The sequence below is a fragment of the Scyliorhinus torazame genome, chromosome 12 (assembly GCF_047496885.1).
Source record: "Scyliorhinus torazame isolate Kashiwa2021f chromosome 12, sScyTor2.1, whole genome shotgun sequence".
Taxonomy (NCBI): Eukaryota; Metazoa; Chordata; class Chondrichthyes; order Carcharhiniformes; family Scyliorhinidae; genus Scyliorhinus; species Scyliorhinus torazame.
Window position 1 is genome coordinate 29,848,832 of NC_092718.1, and position 19,959 is coordinate 29,868,790.

A 19,959-nucleotide genomic window follows, 5' to 3' on the forward strand; every position below is an offset into this window, starting at 1 on the left:
GTAACGAAAAGATAAAACGCTAGTGGCAACAGCATCAGTCCAAACTTAAAAATAAGTCAGTTCAAACTATAAACTAGTCTTGTAACTCAGATTTTATGAACCAATCCAAGCTCTTTTTATTGTATTGAACAGTTTTCATTGCCTAATGCCAGCCTCATTATTAATTTTCAATAAGCTATCCGTAAGCATGTAAATTGGCAGAAAGGAGTTTTCTTTTCGTCTTTGCGCATTGTCCATTAAGAGAGACAAAACAATATCCTGGCACTGGCCAATCTCATGGTAACTGGAAGAAAACGTGGGTGTTTGGTGTGCTCAAAATCCCATCACTGTTGCTGGACCAAAATCTTGGAACTCCTTTCCTAACTGGTGGTTCAAGAACATAGATCGCCACTCTTCTCAAGGGCAATTAGGGATTAGCAATTAAAAAATGCTGGCCTAGCCAATGATGCCCACAGCCCATGAAAGAATTTTTAAAAGTGCGTCCCATAATTCTCTACAGTACAACCGTGGCAATTATACTTCTTAAGTACTTTGTTGACTTTCAAATGCTTTGGGACATCCTAAGATCATGAAAGGCACTATGTAAATAAAGATTGATTCCTTGTTGCCCTCAGAAGCGGAGTATAAATAAGCCTTATCCACGAATTACTGCAGTTCGGAGGGTGATGGCCTTCCATAAGACATCGGAGCAGAATTAGGCCCATCGAGTCTGCTCTGCCATTCAATCATGGCTGATATGTTTCTCATCCCCATTCTCCTGACCTTCTCTCCATAACCTCTGATCCCCTTATTAATCAAGAGCCTATCTATCTCTGTCTTAAAGAGACTCAGTGATTTGACCTCCACAGCCTTCTGCGGCAAAGAGTTCCACAGATTCACCACCCTCTGGCTGAAGGAATTCCTCCTCATCTCCATTTTAAAGGATTGTTCCTTTAGTCTGAGATTGTGTCCTCTGGTTCTAGTTTTTCCTACAAGTGGAAACATTCTCTCCACATTAACTCTTTCCGGGCCTCGCAGTATCCTGCAAGTTTCAATAAGATCCCCCGTCATCCTTCTAAACTCCAACGGGTACAGGCACTGAGTCCTCAACCGTTCCTCATACGACAAGCTCTTAATTCCAGGGATCATTCTTGTGAACCTCTCTGGACCCTTTCCAAGGCCAGCACATCCTTCCTTAGATACAGGGCCCACAGCATTTAAGAGATGGCAAACTCCTAGATGTTAATTAAGCAACAAATGAAGAAATAGTAATACATGTCCAGGTTAGAGGAACTCGGAGGCAATGGTGTTCCCACGAGATTGCTGCTCTTGTTCTTCTTCGTGGTAGAGGTCACATGCAGGGGAAATATTGTCGAAATAACCTTGGTGAGTTGCTGCAGTACTTTCTGAAGCTGACACATACAAAACCTGCAGAGCGTGCTGGTGTGACTCCAGTGGCATGGGCACAATCATTAACTGCTCCGCAGGGAACAGTATCAAGCTTCTCACGTGATGTTGCGGCTGATCCTATTCTGACATGTGCTGCATATTCCTGAACCAACTTGAATACTCTTCCTGATTCCAGCTTGGAGATGTTGGAGAGGCTTTGAAGGGTGTGCGAATAATTGTCATTCAGCATATGTCCTTCCAGAATACTGATATAGATATTTCTTATCTTCAATGAGCAGATAGATATCAAAAATGATCACCTTTGGTGATAAAACCACCCAAGCAAAAGGGTTTCAAGAAAAGTGGCTGCGGTCAATGAAGAGAAATGAAGAATTTGACAGCATGCAGCTAGATAAATGATGCCCCATTTTCGGTGTCAAGATGATCAAATCAGTAAAAGTTGACAAAGACTGATATTGTTTTTTACTATTTGAGACCGTACTTGCCAAGACTTTTGATTGTTACAAACTTTATTTTGATTTATTATTGTCACATATTAGTATACAGTGAAAAGTATTGTTTCTTGCATGCCGTACAAACAATGCATACCGTACATAAGGAAGGAAGGAGAGAATGCAGAATATAATGTTACAGTTATAGCAAGGTGTAGAGAAAGGATCAACTTAATACGAGGTAGGTCCATTCAAAAGTCTGATGGCAGTAGGAAAGAAGCTGTTCTTGAGTCGGTTGGTACGTGACCTCAAACTTTGTTATCTTTTTCCTGACGGAAGGAGGTGGAAGAGAGTATGTCCGGGGTGCGTGGGGTCCTTAATTATGCTGGCTGCCTTTCTGAGGCAGCGGGAATTATAGATCGAGTCAATGGATGGGAGGCTGGTTTGCGTGATGGACTGGGCAACATTCACAACGTTTTGTAGTTTCCTACGGTCTTGGGTAGAGCAGGCTCCAGATCAAGCTGTGATGCAACCAGAAAGAATGCTTTCTATGGTGCATCTGTAGAAGTTGGTGAGGGTCATAGCTGACATGCCAAATTCCCTCAGTCTTCTGAGAAAGTAGAGTCGTTGGTGGGCTTTCTTAACTATAGTGTCGGCATGGGGGGACCAGAACAGGCTGTTGGTGATCTGTACACCTAAAAGCTTGAAGCTCTCGACCCTTTCTACTTTGTTCCCATTGATGTAGACAGGGGCATGTTCTCCACTACGCTTCCTAAAGTCGTTGATAATCTCCTTCGTTTTGTTGACATTGAGGGAGAGATTATTGTTGTTGCACCAATTCACCAGATTCTCTATCTCATTCCTGTACTCTATCTCGTCATTGTTCAAAATCCGACCCACTATGGTGGTGTCATCAGCAAATTTGAAGAACGAGTTGGAGGGGAATTTGGCCACACAGTCATAGGTGTATAAGTAGTATAGTAGGGGGCTGAGGACACAGCCTTATGGGGCACCGGTGTGGAGGATGATCGTGGAGGAAGTGTTGTTGCCTATCTTTACTGATTGTGGTCTGTGGGTTAGAAAGTTCAGGATCCAGTCACAGAGGGAGGAGCCGAGGCCAAGGAGTTTGGAGATGAGTTTCATAGGAATGATGGTGTTGAAGGCTGAGCTGTAGTTGATAAATAGGAGTCTGACATAGGTGTCTTTGTTATCTAGGTGTTCCAGGGTAGAGTGCAGGGCCATGGAGATGGCGTCTGCTGTGGACCTGTTGCAGCTGTAGACAAACTGTAGTGGATCAAGGCAATCTGGGAGGCTGGAGTTGATTCGTGCCATGACTAACCTTTCGAAGCACTTCATGATGATGGATGTCAAGAGCCACTGGACGATAGTCATTAAGGCACGCTGCTTGACGTTTTTTTGGTACAGGAATGATGGTCATCTTCTTGAAACAGATAGGGACCTCGGGATTGTTGTAGAGAGAGGTTGAAGATGTCTGCGAACACCCCCGCCAGCTGATCCGCGCAAGACCTGAGTGCCCGTCCGGGTACCCCATCCGGGCCAGTGGCTTTCCGTGGGTTGACCTTCGAGAAGGCTGCTCTGACGTCTGCAGTGATGATCTCAGATACAAGTTCATCCGCAGCTACTGGGGTGGAGGGCTCGTTCTCACTGACCTCTTGCTCAAAGCGGGCATAGAATGCGTTGAGCTCATCAGGGAGGGGTGCGTTGGAGCCGACGATTTTACATGCCATCATCTTGTAGCCTGTTATGTCTTGTAGACTTTGCCATAGATGGCGGGCGTCCGTGTGGCTAGCCTGGGACTCGAGCTTGGTCCGGTACTGTCTTTTGGCATCTTTGATGGATTTCTTTAGATCATATCTGGATTTCTTGGAGAGGTCAGGGTCGCCTGACTTGAACGCCTCAGACCTAGACTTCAGCAAGCAGTGGAGAGCTCTGTTCATCCAGGGTTTCAGAGTTGGGAAACACGTGGGTTTGCTTCTTTGGCACACAGTCTTCTACACACTTACTTACTAATGAAGTCAGTTACTGTAGTGGCGTACTCAGTCAGGCTGGTCGCAGACCACTTATTTAATCAATAAGTGCTCATTGAATATTTACTTCCAAAAGGCATTTGATAATCAGCCTCACATCAGAATTGTGAGCAAAGTAGAGTTCATGCATGTGAAATTAGCTGAAAGACAGGAATCAGAGTACACAGAGGAATGGTTGTTTTCTGAACTGTTAGAAGGTTATTAGAGTTTTCCAGAGGTCAGTGTTAGGACACTGGTTCTTCCTGATATATAACGACCTAGAGTAGTGGGCACAATTTCAAACTTTGCATGTGTACAAACCTTGCAAGTATTGTGAACTGCAAGGAGGGTAGTGCAGAATTTCAAAAGAACAGGTTGGTGGAATGGGCAAACAAGTGGCAAAGGAAATTTATTGCAAGGAAATTTGAATAAATATTAATACGAAGAACAAAGACCTTAAAAACAAGTGCTGGAGGTAATTTGGACATTCTGAATTCTCCCTCTCTGTACCCGAACAGGCGCCAGAATGTGGTGACTAGGAGCTATTCACAGTAACGTAATCACAGTGTTAATGTAAGCCTACTTGTGACAATAAAGATTATTATTATTAAAGTGTACCGGTGCAGAGGGGCCTTCTCATGTACGTGTACATAAATCACTGAAGGTGGCAGAACAATTTGAGATAGCTTAAAGCATATGGATTCCTGGGCTTTATCGGGCAGCACGGTAGCCTTGTGGATAGCACAATTGCTTCACAGCTCCAGGGTCCCAGGTTCAATTCCGGCTTGGGTCACTGTCTGTGCGGAGTTTGCACATCCTCCCCGTGTGTGCGTGGGTTTCCTCCGGGTGCTCCGGTTTCCTCCCACAGTCCAAAGATGTGCAGGTTAGGTGGATTGGCCATGATAAATTGCCCTTAGTGTCCAAAATTGCCCTTAGTGTTGGGTGGGGTTACTGGGTTATGGGGATAGGGTGGCGGTGTTGACCTTGAGTAGGGTGCTCTTTCCAAGAGCCGGTGCAGACTCAATGGGTCGAATGGCCTCCTTCTGCACTGTAAATTCTATGATTTATCAATAGAAACAGAGTATAAAGGCAAGGATATTATAATAAACTTGCATAAATGCTGGTTCAGTTTCAATGATGAAATTGAGTTCTTTCTATCCAGTCTGGTCTCAATCAAAAGGCTGAGTTCGGATTTGTAGATATTGTTTTATTTTATCTCAAATAACTTGCAAACCAGACTCACTCTGATAACAGCAGGACCAACACTGTTCCTGAGATCCCCAGAGCAAGTGAGTGAAAACAAAGCACATAACATCTTATACACATGAACATAGAATCAAGTTTCACACACGACTAAATAAGGTAAAGGTGACAAATACAAGATTCTTATAGGCCCTTTCCCCACATTCCTTGACCTGGCCATGTAACCTGACCTCCACAACCACTGATCCTGATAGGCCCATTATACATTCCTCCCCTTGGGCCTCTTTCTCCCAGCATCCTTTGCAGTATCCTTTGTGCAAAGAACTGGTCCTAATAGCTACCCATCCCCCTCTCACCATGCTTTACCCAATCTCCCAGTTCACTCCCTGCAACCCGAATTAATGTCCATAATGCATTATTCTAACTGGTCACCCCAGTCTAATGCTCTTTTCTTCAGTTCAATTCCTCATCAACTAGAGTATTGTGTCCTGCTCGGGGCATGACATTTTAAGAAAGATGTAAAGGCATTAGAGAAAATGCAGAAAAGATCACAAGAATGGCTCCAGAAATAAGGTACTTCAGTTATGTAGACAGTTTGGAGAGGTTGGGATGGTTATGCTTGGGAAGAGAACATTGAGAGATTTGACAGAGGTGTTCAAATCATGAAGGTTCTGGACAGTGCAGATCGGGAGAAACTGTTCCCAGTGGCAGAAGGATCAAGAACCGTTAAGGCAAAAGTAGCAAGAGCAGCACGAGGAATTTTCTTTTCACCCATCAAGTGGATTGGATCTGGTCAAGATATTAAAGAGAGAGAATTAAGAGTATGCAGTCCTCTGGAAGGGGTGCGAGTGTGGGTCACTAGGCAAATTGCTCCAGAGCAATGGTGGCAGCGTGGTTAGCACTGCTGCCTCAAAGTGCCAGGAAACTATGTTCGAATGAAGCCTCAGGTGGCTGTATGGAGTTCGTACATTCTCCCACTGTCTGTATGGTTTCCTCTGGGTTCTCCAGTTTCAGCCCACAGTCCAAAGATGTGCAGGTTCGGTGGATTGGCCATGTTAAATTGCCCCTTAATGTCCAAAAGGTTAGGTGAGGTTACTGGGAATAGAATGAGGTGTGAGCCTAGGTAGAGTGTTCTTTCGGAGGATCGATGCAATCTCGATGGGCCAATGGCCTCCTTTTGCACTCTAGGAATTCTATGATTCAGAAAGTTAGCAGATTACCCATGGCCTTCTCCTGTGCTGCATTATAAATGCTCTCCCTCACCCTATCCCCGTAACCCCACATTTCCTTTTTTCTTTTGAGCACCAAGGGGCAATTTAGCACAGAAAATCCACTTAACCTGCACATATTTGGACCCGGAGGAAGCCCACGCACACACGGGGAGAAACATACAAACTCCACACAGACAGTGACCCAAGGCTGGAATTGAACCCGGGTCCCTGGTGCTGTGAGGCAGCAGTGCTAACCACTGATCAGATTGTGGCCTCAACTCCACTTCCCACTAGTCTTGAATAAATTCAGCCCCTGCCTCCACTCCTTTCTGGGGAAGAGAATTCCACAGACTAACGACCCTCAAGAGAAAATGTTCTCTTCAGTTTGCACTGAGTGCTGAATTTGGTGCATTTGAGTGCTATAGTGAGAGTTTGGTGACTGAGGGAGGAGAAGGCTTCATTTTTTATCTAAAGTCTAGTCTTTCTTTTATTTAGTTAATTAACTTAAAAGTTGCTGTTTGGTTTAGAAGAAGGTGAATTTTCAATCAGCTTTGAACAAAGCTTCTACTTGTAGGCACTTGCAGCTGGAGCTTGTTAATTAGTTAACTGGATTAGGCCAGTTTTCAGAGGCTAGATTCACAGGATAAAAGTGATCCCCTACAGTGCAGACTTTGTTTGCACTGAGTGCTGAATTTGGTGCAGTTGAGTGCTATAGTGAGAGTTTGGTGACTGAGGGATATAAAGGTTTCGTTTTTATCTAAAGTCCAGTCTTTCTTTTATTTAGTTAATTAACTTAAAAGTTGCTGTTTGGTTTAGAAGAAGGTGAATTTTCAATCAGCTTTAAACAAAGGTTCTACTTCTGGGAACTTGCAGTTGGAGCTTGTTAATTAGTTAATTGGATTAGGCCAGTTTTCAGAGGCTAGATTCACAGTATAAAAGTGATCCCCCGACAGTGCAGACTTTGTTTGCACTGAGTGCTGAATTTGGTGCATTTGAGTGCTATAGTGAGTTTGGTGACTGAGGGAGTGCTGAATTTGAGTGCTATAGTGAGAGTTTGGTGACTGAGGGAGTGCTGAATTTGGTGCATTTGAGTGCTATAGTGAGAGTTTGGTGACTGAGGGAGTGCTGAATTTGGTGCATTTGAGTGCTATAGTGAGAGTTTGGTGACTGAGGGAGTTAGGTGAGGAGGACGTAAGGTGCTCCTTTCATTTTGTTTCCTACATTTCCGGAAAGAGTGAGAAGAGAGCCAGGAGTTTACAGAGAGTGCAGCTGACTGGGAGCAGAGTCGGAGGGCGGAGATCCAGTTGGTCCACAGGGAAGCTATATTCTGTAAGGTAAGAGGGGATGGAGGCTAGGCCAGTTGCATGCTCCTCCTCTAGGATGTGGGTGGTGAGGGATACCACCGGTGTCCCCGATGACTATGCCTGCGGGAAGTGCACCCAACTCCAGCTCCTCAAAGACCGTGTTAGGGAACTGGAGCTGAAGCTGGATGAACTTTGGATCATCCGGGAGGCAGAGGGGGTGATAGAGAAGAGTTACAGGAAGGTAACCACACCCAAGGTACAGGACAAGAATAGCTGGGTTACAGTCAGGGGAAAAAAACAAACAGGCAGACAGTGCAGGGATCCCTCGTGGCCGTTCCCCTTCAAAACAAGTATACCGTTTTTGGGGGGATGACCTACCGGGGGAAGGCCCTAGCGGCCAGGTCTCTGGCACTGAGTCTGGCTCTGGGGCTTAGAAGGGAAGAATAGAAAAGCAATAGTTGTAGGAGATTCAATGGTTAGGGGAATAGATAGGAGATACTGTGGTCGCGAGCGAGATTCCCGGAAGGTATGTTGCCTCCCGGGTCCCAGGGCCAGGGATGTCTCGGATCGTGTCTTCAATATCCTTAAGGGGGAGGGGGAGCAGCCAGAAGTTGTGGTGCACATTGGTACCAACGACGTAGGTAGGAAAAGGGGTGTGGAGGTAATAAACGAGTTTAGGGAGTTAGGCTGGAAGTTAAAAGCCAGGACAGACAGAGTTGTCATCTCTGGTTTGTTGCCGGTGCCACGTGATAGCGAGGCTAGGAATAGGGAGAGTGCAGCTGCACACGTGGCTGCAGGAATGGTGTAGGAGGGAGGGCTTCAGGTATTTGGATAATTGGAGCGCATTCTGGGGAAGGTGGGACCTGTACAAGCAGGATGGGTTGCATCTGAACCAGAGGGGCACCAATATCCTGGGAGGGAGGTTTTCTAGTACTCTTCGGGAGGGTTTAAACTAATTTGGCAGGGGAATGGGAACCGGATTTGTAGTCCAGCAACTAAGGTAGCCGATATTCAGGACGCCAAAGCGTGTAATGAGGCAGTGGGGATGGGAACACTGACAAAGGAGAGTACTTGCAGGCATGGAGATGGGTTGAAGTGTGTATACTTCAACGCAAGAAGCATCAGGAATAAGGTGGGTGAACTTAAGGCATGGATCGGTACTTGGGACTACGATGTGGTGGCCATCTCGGAAACTTGGATAGAAGAGGGGCAGAAATGGTTGTTGGAGGTCCCTGATTATAGATGTTTCAATAAGATTAGGGAGGGTGGTAAAAGAGGTGAGGGGGTGGCATTGTTAATTAGAGATAGTATAACAGCTGCAGAAAGGCAGTTCGAGGAGTATCAGCCTACTGAGGTAGTATGGGTTGAAGTCAGAAATAGGAAAGGAGCAGTCACCTTGTTAGGAGTTTTCTATAGGCCCCCCAATAGTACCAGAGATGTGGAGGAACAGATTGGGAAACAGATTTTGGAAAGGTGCAGAAGTCACAGGGTAGTAGTCATGGGTGACTTTAACTTCCCAAACATTGAGTGGAAACTCTTTAGATCAAATAGTTTGGATGGGGTGGTGTTTGTTCAGTGTGTCCAGGAAGCTTTTCTAACACAGTATGTAGATTGTCCGACCAGAGGAGGGGCAATATTGGATTTAGTACTTGGTAATGAACCAGGGCAAGTGATAGATTTGTTAGTGGGGGAGCATCTTGGAGATAGTGACCACAATTCTGTGACTTTCACTTTAGTAATGGAGAGGGATAGGTGCGTGCAACAGGGAAAGGTTTACAATTGGGGAAAGGGTAAATACGATGTTGTCAGACAAGAATTGAAGTGCATAAGTTGGGAACATAGGCTGTCAGGGAAGGACACAAGTGAAATGTGGAACTTGTTCAAGGAACAGGTACTACGTGTCCTTGATATGTATGTCCCTGTCAGGCAGGGAAGAGATGGTCGAGTGAGGGAACCATGGTTGACAAGAGAGGTTGAATGTCTTGTTAAGAGGAAAAAGGAGACTTATGTAAGGCTGAGGAAACAAGGTTCAGACAGGGCGTTGGAGGGATACAAGATATGGATTTCAGTAAAGCGTTTGATAAGGTTCCCCACAGTAGGCTATTGCAGAAAATACGGAGGCTGGGGATTGAGGGTGATTTAGAGATGTGGATCAGATATTGGCTAGCTGAAAGAAGACAGAGGGTGGTGGTTGATGGGAAATGTTCAGAATGGAGTTCAGTTACAAGTGGCGTACCACAAGGATCTGTTCTGGGGCCGTTGCTGTTTGTCATTTTTATCAATGACCTAGAGGAAGGCGCAGAAGGGTGGGTGAGTAAATTTGCAGACGACACTAAAGTCGGTGGTGTTGTCGACAGTGTGGAAGGATGTAGCAGGTTACAGAGGGACATAGATAAGCTGCAGAGCTGGGCTGAGAGGTGGCAAATGGAGTTTAATGTAGAGAAGTGTGAGGTGATTCACTTTGGAAGGAATAACAGGAATGCGGAATATTTGGCTAATGGTAAAGTTCTTGGAAGTGTGGATGAGCAGAGGGATCTAGGTGTCCATGTACATAGATCCCTGAAAGTTGCCACCCAGGTTGATAGGGTTGTGAAGAAGGCCTATGGAGTGTTGGCCTTTATTGGTAGAGAGATTGAGTTCCGGAGTCAGGAGGTCATGTTGCAGCTGTACAAAACTCTGGTACAGCCGCATTTGGAGTATTGTGTACAGTTCTGGTCACCGCATTATAGGAAGGACGTGGAGGCTTTGGAGCGGGTGCAGAGGAGATTTACCAGGATGTTGCCTGGTATGGAGGGAAAATCTTATGAGGAAAGGCTGATGGACTTGAGGTTGTTTTCGTTGGAGAGAAGAAGGTTAAGAGGAGACTTAATAGAGGCATACAAAATGATCAGGGGGTTAGATAGGGTGGACAGTGAGAGCCTTCTCCCGCGGATGGAAATGGCTGGCACGAGAGGACATAGCTTTAAACTGAGGGGTAATAGATATAGGACAGAGGTCAGAGGTAGGTTCTTTACGCAAAGAGTGTTGAGGCCGTGGAATGCCCTACCTGCAACAGTAGTGAACTCGCCAACATTGAGGGCATTTAAAAGTTTATTGGATAAGCATATGGATGATAATGGCATAGTGTAGGTTAGATGGCTTTTGTTTCGGTGCAACATCGTGGGCCGAAGGGCCTGTACTGCGCTGTATCGTTCTGTGTTCTAAGACAGCCAGGAGGGAACTGAAGAAAGGGATTAGGAGAGCTAAGAGAGGGCATGAACAATCTTTGGCGGGTAGGATCAAGGAAAACCCCAAGGCCTTTTACACATATGTGAGAAATATGAGAATGACTAGAGCGAGGGTAGGTCCGATCAAGGACAGTAGCGGGAGATTGTGTATTGAGTCTGAAGAGATAGGAGAGGTCTTGAACGAGTACTTTTCTTCTGTATTTACAAATGAGAGGGGCCATATTGTTGGAGAGGACAGTGTGAAACAGACTGGTAAGCTCGAGGAAATTCTTGTTAGGAAGGAAGATGTGTTGGGCATTTTGTAAAACTTGAGGATAGACAAGTCCCCCGGGCCTGACGGGATATATCCAAGGATTCTATGGGAAGCAAGAGATGAAATTGCAGAGCCGTTGGCAATGATCTTTTCGTCCTCACTGTCAACAGGGGTGGTACCAGGAGATTGGAGAGTTGCGAATGTCGTGCCCCTGTTCAAAAAAGGGACTAGGGATAACCCTGGGAATTACAGGCCAGTTAGTCTTACTTCGGTGGTAGGCAAAGTCATGGAAAGGGTACTGAATGATAGGATTTCTGAGCATCTGGAAAGACACTGCATGATTAGGGATAGTCAGCACGGATTTGTGAGGGGTAGGTCTTGCCTTATAAGTCTTATTGAATTCTTTGAGGAGGTGACCAAGCATGTGGATGAAGGTAAAGCAGTGGATGTAGTGTACATAGATTTTAGTAAGGCATTTGATAAGGTTCCCCATGGTAGGCTTCTGCAGAAAGTAAGGAGGCATGGGATAGTGGGAAATTTGGCCAGTTGGATAACGAACTGGCTAACCGATAGAAGTCAGAGAGTGGTGGTGGATGGCAAATATTCACCCTGGATGTCAGTTACAGTGGCGTACCGCAGGGATCAGTTCTGGGTCCTCTGCTGTTTGTGATTTTCATTAATGACTTGGATGGGGGAGTTGAAGGGTGGGTCAGTAAATTTGCAGACGATACAAAGATTGGTGGAGTTGTGGATAGTGAGGAGGGCTGTTGTCGGCTGCAAAGAGACATAGATAGGATGCAGAGCTTGGCTGAGAAGTGGCAGGTGGAGTTTAACCCTGAAAAGTGTGAGGTTGTCCATTTTGAAAGGACAAATATGAATGTGGAATACAGGATTAACGGTAGAGTTCTTGGCAATGTGGAGGAGCAGAGAGATCTTGGGGTCTATGTTCATACATCTTTGAAAGTTGCCACTCAAGTGGATAGAGCTGTGAAGAAGGCCTATGGTGTGCTAGCGTTCATTAACAGAGGGATTGATGCAGCTGTACAAAACTTTGGTACGGCCACATTTGGAGTACTGTGTACAGTTCTGGTCGCCTCATTTTAGGAAGGATGTGGAAGCTTTGGAAAAGGTGCAAAGGAGATTTACCAGGATGTTGCCTGGAATGGAGAGTAGGTCTTACGTGGAAAGGTTGAGGGTGCTAGGCCTTTTCTCATTAGAACGGAGAAGGATGAGGGGCGACTTGATAGAGGTTTATAAGATGATCAGGGGAATAGATAGAGTAGACAGTCAGAGACTTTTTCCCCGGGTGGAACAAACCATTACAAGGGGACATAAATTTAAGGTGAATGGTGGAAGATATAGGGGGGATGTCAGAGGTAGGTTCTTTACCCAGAGAGTAGTGGGGGCATGGAATGCACTGCCTGTGGAAGTAGTTGAGTCGGAAACATTAGGGACCTTCAAGCAGCTATTGGATAGGTACATGGATTACGGTAAAATGATATAGTGTAGATTTATTTGTTCTTAAGGGCAGCACGGTAACATTGTGGATAGCACAATTGCTTCACAGCTCCAGGGTCCCAGGTTCGATTCCGGCTTGGGTCACCGTCTGTGTGGAGTCTGCACATCCTCCCAGTGTCTGCGTGGGTTTCCTCCGGGTGCTCCGGTTTCCTCCCACAGTCCAAAGATGTGCAGGTTAGGTGGATTTGCCATGATAAATTGCCCTTCGTGTCCAAAATTGCCCTTAGTGTTGGGTGGAGGTGTTGACTTTGGGTAGGGTGCTCTTTCCAAGAACCGGTGCAGACTCAATGGGCCGAATGGCCTCCTTCTGCATTGTAAATTCAATGATAATCTATGACAAAGGTTCGGCACAACATCGTGGGCCGAAGGGCCTGTTCTGTGCTGTATTTTTCTATGTTCTATATCCATCTTAAAAAGGAGACATCTGATTTTAAACGGTGCCTCCTAGTTCCGGTTTGCCCATTAGTTAATAGCCCTGTGTTAATGTAAAGCACCAATAATTTTTATTAGAAATGAATTCAGTATGTATTCACATATTAAATACGTTCATATATGTGGAGATATGGTTGATAAGATGGTATCTGGTGTATCTGTGATCTATGGATATTCCACAGCTGGTAGCAAGGTGGAATTAGAGGCCGGGACATATTGCTTTTGACTGCGCAGGTGCAGTGGATAGCACTGCTGCCTCACGTCGCCGAGGTCCCAAGTTCGATCCCGGCTCTGGGTCACTGTCCGTGTGGAGTTTGCATATTCTCCATGTTTGCGTGGGTTTCGCCCCCACATTCAAAGATGTGCAGGGTAGGTGGATTAGCCATGCTAAATTGTCCCTTAACTGGAAAAAATGAATTGGGTACTCTAAATTAATATTTTTTTAAAATAAAAAATGGTTATGGCTGGTGTCAAATGGGTAGCATGGATCTTTTGACTGTTTAACACAACAAAACTGTGATTCATCCAGCACCAGGTACCGATCAAACAGGTTGACAACACAGAAGCAGAAAGTACTTTAAGAATTGTCAAAACGGCAGTAGAAAGTCTTGTGCAAATTCTGCCATCATGATAACAAATGCCTGGTCACCATTGCATCATACATGAGACACAATAATGCTTTATGTCATTGCATTGTTCCCTTTTTTTCTCCTAAAACAGCAGCCTTCAGCAAAACTGTACAAAAGGAGTTCAAAGGGCCAAAAAAACTTACATTTACACGGAGTACTTTCATGACATCCCAAAGCACTTTGAGACGCATTAAGAACCTTAAAAGTGCAACATAGCAGTACACCGCAGCCAAAGTGCACACAAGTTCCCAGAAACTAAAAAAAAATATGAAACAAACGACCAGAGATCATCAGTGTAAGGAGTTGGTTGAGGCTTAAATGCGGGGAACTCCTGTCGAACCGACATACAGCAGGCCCAACCAACTTGGTTAACATCCAAGTTTTAAGAAAACAGCATCTTGGACAGTGTAACACTGACTGGGCACTCCCGACCTGAGATATCATACCGTCTCGATCTGGATTTGAATCAACAACTTTCTGACCCAGAGTCGGCGAGAAGGGAGAGAGGCCAAGGCCTAGAGCACAACATCACAACCGACAAGACAGTTGCAGAAGAGAGACCCGGGACGTTTGTTTTTCTAACCTCCCCCCAGCAGATAAAGGCTCCTTAATCCGAGGATTAACCCGGTTTTTAATGGACGATCACTCTCTCTCTCCTTAAGCCCCTCTCAGCCCCCGGCTCTTACCCAGCCCGGTTATGGACGAGCGGAGGAGCCGTGCCGCCGACGAGCAGGTACACATCACCACGACGCAGGACATGCCTGGCCTGAGTCTGGGCCTGAGCCAGGCCGCCCTCCGCGTCCTCGGGCTGACACACCAGGGCTTGGCGGCTTCCCTCTTCCTGAGCCTCCGGTCGGAAATAAACCTCGGAATTCGAACCGAACGGCCGGGGGACCGTGCAGATTCTCCGGGAGACGGACTCCCTCCGCTCTAGTCCCAGTAATCCCGATGACAGCAATAAACTTCCACAGCGCCAGAAAAAGAAAACTCGCCGAGCCTCCGCCGTCGGCGTCACTGTCCAGCGTCGCTGACGCACCGTTGCGACCCCCTCTCCACGGTGAGGGGAACCACTTCCGGGGTTAACCTGGACTTCCGGCGGAGGGCCCGGCTCGGTTGGTCGGCCGCCATGCTGGATGGGCAAATGGTGGTAGGTGGTGAAAAAGAACACCAGCCAGCCGGGCCGGCGCTGGGCCCCCTCTTGGTCCGGGTGTTTCTCTCGCTCTCACACACATACACCGTGCCCCGCATCCGTGTGGTCTTCCCCGGCGCTGCTCATCCTTTCACCGATGAGGCGCAAGAGTGCGGGTGGGCTTTGTTTCTGGTGTATTGTGGATGCTTTTAACATATTGCTGGTTGTCCTGCATTCAGCTATGTTTCTTTTTTAATTATGAAGTTGTTGATAAACTCACGGCGCTGGGCCACCTTTGCGCAGCGATGCGCCGAATTAGGTGCATCCTCACATTAAAAAGCCCACCAGCCTGGACAGAGGAGAGAAAAAGAATGTTTTTTAAATGGCGGCTGTTTTTTTAAATGGCGGCTTGGGATCCCCTATCCTTCCCTCTCCCATTTTCATCTAATGCTCATCCGTCCGTGAAAGGCGGCGACTCCGGCATTACTGCACGCCCGGTTGGGACCAACCGTCGGGGATTTTCCAAGAACACCCCACCCCCGGTGTTTGGGCCGGTTTGAGGCTGGGACGTCTTCTCCCTCCCCATCGTCTCCCGGTATTTGCAGGTTCACATAGATGGCAGAATGCCTCAAAGTTTTCACGGGGAATTAATTTAGATTTATTGTCACGTGTACTGAGGTACAGTGAAAAGTATTGTTCTGCATACAGTCCAGGCAGATAGTTCCATAGATGGAAAACATAGGACATACGATAAATACACAATGTAAATACATAGGCATCTGATGAAGCATATGGGTACAGTGCTAATCATAGATAATAGCAGTAATTTCTTGGATTGGTGACTGTTGCTATTCCAGTGCAACACTGGGGCAGAGTGGGAAGTCGCTAACGCTGGAAGACTTTGCTGAGATCAGGAGGGGATTGTTTTTGGTTTCATGAGGTTTGTGCTGAAACGTGCTTCTTTTTCTCCCCTTTCCTCTCCATGGATTTTTTATTTAAATGCATTCCTTTCCTAAAGTTACAATGCTAATATGCAGAATGGACAGGACATGACCTTAATCCAACTCCTTGCTTGCTCCAAAAAACAATTGAAATGGAATCCAGTTGATGTTCCCCAGAATCGAGACATTAGAAAATCCAAGCTGAGAAAAAAGACATTGCACCTTGATCCTGGGTTTGATCTGATGCTGGACCTGAGCCAATGGGCTGGTAATTCCTTTCCTATCCACAGAGCTCAGCTCCACATTGAGTTTTCGGTTGATTCAAAAATTGCCGCCACATTATTTTTAGATGGATTGGCATCCATCCGCTCCCTCTGCTTTTAAATGACATTGACTGCCCTACTACATCTTTGTCACTGTCCCAATGACAATTGATACTGGAGCCAGACCCACCTCACTTGGGGGTGAGGTTAGTAATGAAGCTTGTCACTGGATGTATAAATAAAAGCAAAATACTGTGGATGCTGGTAATCTGAAATAAAAAATGCTGCATTAACGCAGCATGTCTGGCTGCACCTGTGGAGAGGGAAACACAATTAACGTTTCAAGTCCACATGACCCATCTACAGAACTGACTAGGCATGTCCTCTTCATATAATCATGCAGCACAGATAGAGGCCATTCGTCCTTTCTTGCATGGGCCTGGTCTTTGAGAACCAGAAAATGTGTTCCTTCCCATTCTTGACAGCCTGACAAAGTCTTCTTCAAGAATTCATAGAATTCACTTTTTAAAAATTTAATTATGTCTACTTCCATCCCCCTTTTAAGGCAGCGTCTGCCAGATCATATGGCCCTTCTGGAGAACTGTTTGCAGTTGCTTTGGTATCATTGGGTTTAGCCAGTGCCAACATATCAAGCTGACAAAAGTAGATAAAATCCATGCAGGATACCTGTTTCATTTTGAAATATGGTGTCAGCTTCCCACTTCTACAAGGATGGCTGTGGAGTACCCCAGGGTCTATACTTGGTTCCCTCTTATTTCTCATGCTGCTCCTCCATGACATCATCTAAAAACACATTGGTTCCATCTGTACATTGACCCACCTATTCCCCACCATTGCACAGCAAGGTGCCACAAAAAGCAATGTGATAATAATTATTGATGCTGGTTGAAGGCCGAATATTGGCATGGACAATAGACCTCTCTTGCTCTTCAAAATTGTGCCAGGGAATATGGGTGGCACAGTAGCAGAGTGGTTAGCATTGTTTCTTCACAGCGCCAGGGTCCCAGGTTCAATTCCCGTCTTCGGTCACTGTGTGGAGTCTGCACGTTCTCCCCGTGTCTGCGTGGGTTTCCTCCTACAAGTCCCGAAAGATGTGTAGTTTGGACATTCTGAATTCTCCCTCAGTGTACCTGAACAGGCGCCTGAGTGTGGCGACTAGGGGCTTTTCACAGTAACTTCATTGCAATGTTAATGCAAGCCTACTTGTGACAATAAAGATTATTATTATTTTACATCCATCTGAGAGGAGCCTTGGTTTAATGTCTCAACTGAAAAATGCCAATGCACTCTTCCAGTGCTGCATTAGAGCAAAAAGTTGAATGGGAATTATGGGGCTGGAGAAAGTTGCAAAGAACAGTAGGAGGAAGGACACAAAGGAATTAAAAAAATTGTAGAGGCTTTCAGCAACAGGATTTGAGTGGAGCTCAGGTGATGTTATAAGAAAAAATCTGCAGTCTTTGTGATGGACAGCGTTTGGAAGCTCAGCTCTGGGTCAAAGAGGACAGAAATGTAAGATAGGGAGCGGAAGAGTTTTATGAAATTATGAAGGAGGAAGGACAGGAGTAGAGGCAGGTGAACAGATGGCTGCTATCTCAGTGATGACAATCCATAATTAACACAATTTTTGTTAGAGGTGAACATAGAACGATACAGCGCAGTACAGGCCCTTCGGCCCACGATGTTGCACCAAAACAAAAGCCATCTAACCTACACTATGCCATTATCATCCATATGCTTATCCAATAAACTTTTATATGCGGCTGATGGACTTGAGGTTGTTTTCGTTGGAGAGAAGAAGGTTAAGAGGAGACTTAATAGAGGCATACAAAATGATCAGGGGGTTAGATAGGGTGGACAGTGAGAGCCTTCTCCCGCAGATGGAAATGGCTGGCACGAGGGGACATAGCTTTAAACTGAGGGGTAATAGATATAGGACAGAGATCAGAGGTAGGTTCTTTACGCAAAGAGTGGTGAGGCCATGGAATGCCCTACCTGCAACGTGAACTGGGAATAAAGGATTTAGCAAGACAGTTGATCATCGGAAAACAAGAGTCGATATATCTTTGCATTCTACAATGAGCAATGATCAAGTTTAGCAGCAAGGAAAGAGGCCTGATAAGAGTTTAGCATGCTCTTAACCTGATCTGTGATGGATCACTAAGCCAATTGTGTAATAAATATATAGTTTTCATCCTTGCACTTTAGAGAGTGAAGAAGGAGTCCATACCGTGAGAAATGGCAGAGAGACTGAAGGTTCTGCTAGCGTCAGGACTCTGGGAGATACATAAAAACATAGAAAAATAGAAGCAGGAGTAGGCCATTTCGGCTGTTGAGCCTATTCCACCATTCATTATAATCATGGCTGATCATCAAGTTCAATACAGTGATTCTGCCTCCCCCGCCCCCCATATCCTTTTAGCTCCAAATTCTATATCTAATTCCTTGAAATTACACAACATTTTGGCCTCAACTGCTTTCTATGATAGTGAATTCCACAGATTCACCACTCTGGGTGAAGAAATTCCTCCTCACCTCAGTCCTAAAAGGTCAAACTAAATCCTCAAACTATGGCCCCTAATTCTGGACTCTCCCACCATCTGGAATATTCTTTCTGAATCTACCCTGTCTAATTCTGTTAGAATTTTGTAAATTTCTATGAGATCCTCTCTCGCTCTTCTAAACTCCAATGAATATAACCCTAACCGACTTAGTCTCTCCTCGTATAACAGTCGCGCCATCCCAGGAATCAACCTGGTAATCCTTCGCTGCACTCCCTCCATAGCAAGAACATCCTTCCTCAGATAAGGGCACCAAAACTGCACACAATACTCCAGGTGTGGCCTCACCAATGCTCTATGCATTTGCAGTAAAATCTATTCCTATACTCAAATCCTCTTGCTATGAAAGCCAACATACCATTTGCCTTATTTACTGCCTGCTGTACCTGCGCACTTACTTACAGCGACTGATGCACGAGGACACCAAGGTCTCGCTGAGAATCCACCTCTCAATTTACACACATTCAAATAATAATCTGCCTTCCTATTTTTGCTCCCAAAGTGGATACCCTCACATTTACCCACATTATACTGCATTTGCCATGCATGTGCCCACTCATTCAGTCCAAATCCCGCTGAAGCATCTCTGCATCCTCCTCACAGTTCACCCTCCCACCCAACTTTGTATCATCTTCAAATTTGGAGATAATACATTTAGTTCCCTCATCCAAATCATTCATATATAATGTGAACTGTTGCGCTCCTAGCACAGATTTCTGCGGTAACCCACTATTCACTGCCTGCCAATCAGAAAAAGACCCATTTATTCCAACGTTTTGCTTCCTGTCTGCGAACCAGCATTCTATCCAACTCAAGACACTAATCGTAATCTCATGCGCTTTAAATTTATATTTAATCTGCTTGTCGAAAGCCTTCTGAAAGTCTCAATAAACCACATCCACCAGTTCTCCCTGGTCAACTCTACTAGTTACAACTTCAAAGAATTCTTTTAGATTTGTCGAGCATGATTTTCCTTTCGTAAATCCATGCTGACTTTATCTGATTACATCACTGCTTTCCAAATGCTGTGCTATGAAACCCTTGATAATGGACTCTAGCAACTTCGTCACCAACATTAGGCTCACTGGTCTATATTTCTGTATCTTTATGATGGTAATAATGGTTGCTTGGAGACTGAATGGCCTCCTCCTACTCCTGCATGGGATCTCTTCTGATCCCATGTGACTTCACCTTTTGTACCAAGGTACCTCATGGTAGACTGGTATAAAAGGTGAAGTCTCATGGGATCAGAGGAGAGCTGGCAAGTTGGATACAGAACTGGCTTGGGCACAGAAGACAGAGGGTAGCAGTAGAAGGGTGCTTTTCTGAATGGAAGGCTGTGACTAGCGGCGTTCCACAGGGATCAGTTCTGGGGCCTTTGTTGTTCGTGGTGTATATAAATTATTTGGAAGAAAACATAGCT

The 19,959-nt window shown here is 45.5% G+C and overlaps 1 protein-coding gene across 2 annotated transcripts in view; it reads right to left on the reverse strand.

The window, feature by feature from the left end:
- Window positions 1-14,653, reverse strand: part of clpxa (caseinolytic mitochondrial matrix peptidase chaperone subunit Xa) — a 71,675-nt gene extending 57,022 nt beyond the window's left edge. Inside the window, exon 1 of one of the 2 annotated variants that reach the window (XM_072470598.1) lies at window positions 14,311-14,653. In XM_072470598.1, coding sequence (XP_072326699.1) covers window positions 14,311-14,383 — 73 coding nt within the window. In that variant the 5' untranslated portion in view covers window positions 14,384-14,653. The remainder of the gene's footprint in view (window positions 1-14,310) is intronic. The other variant, XM_072470597.1, reaches the window with a different exon arrangement.
- Window positions 14,654-19,959: the final 5,306 nt, after the last annotated feature.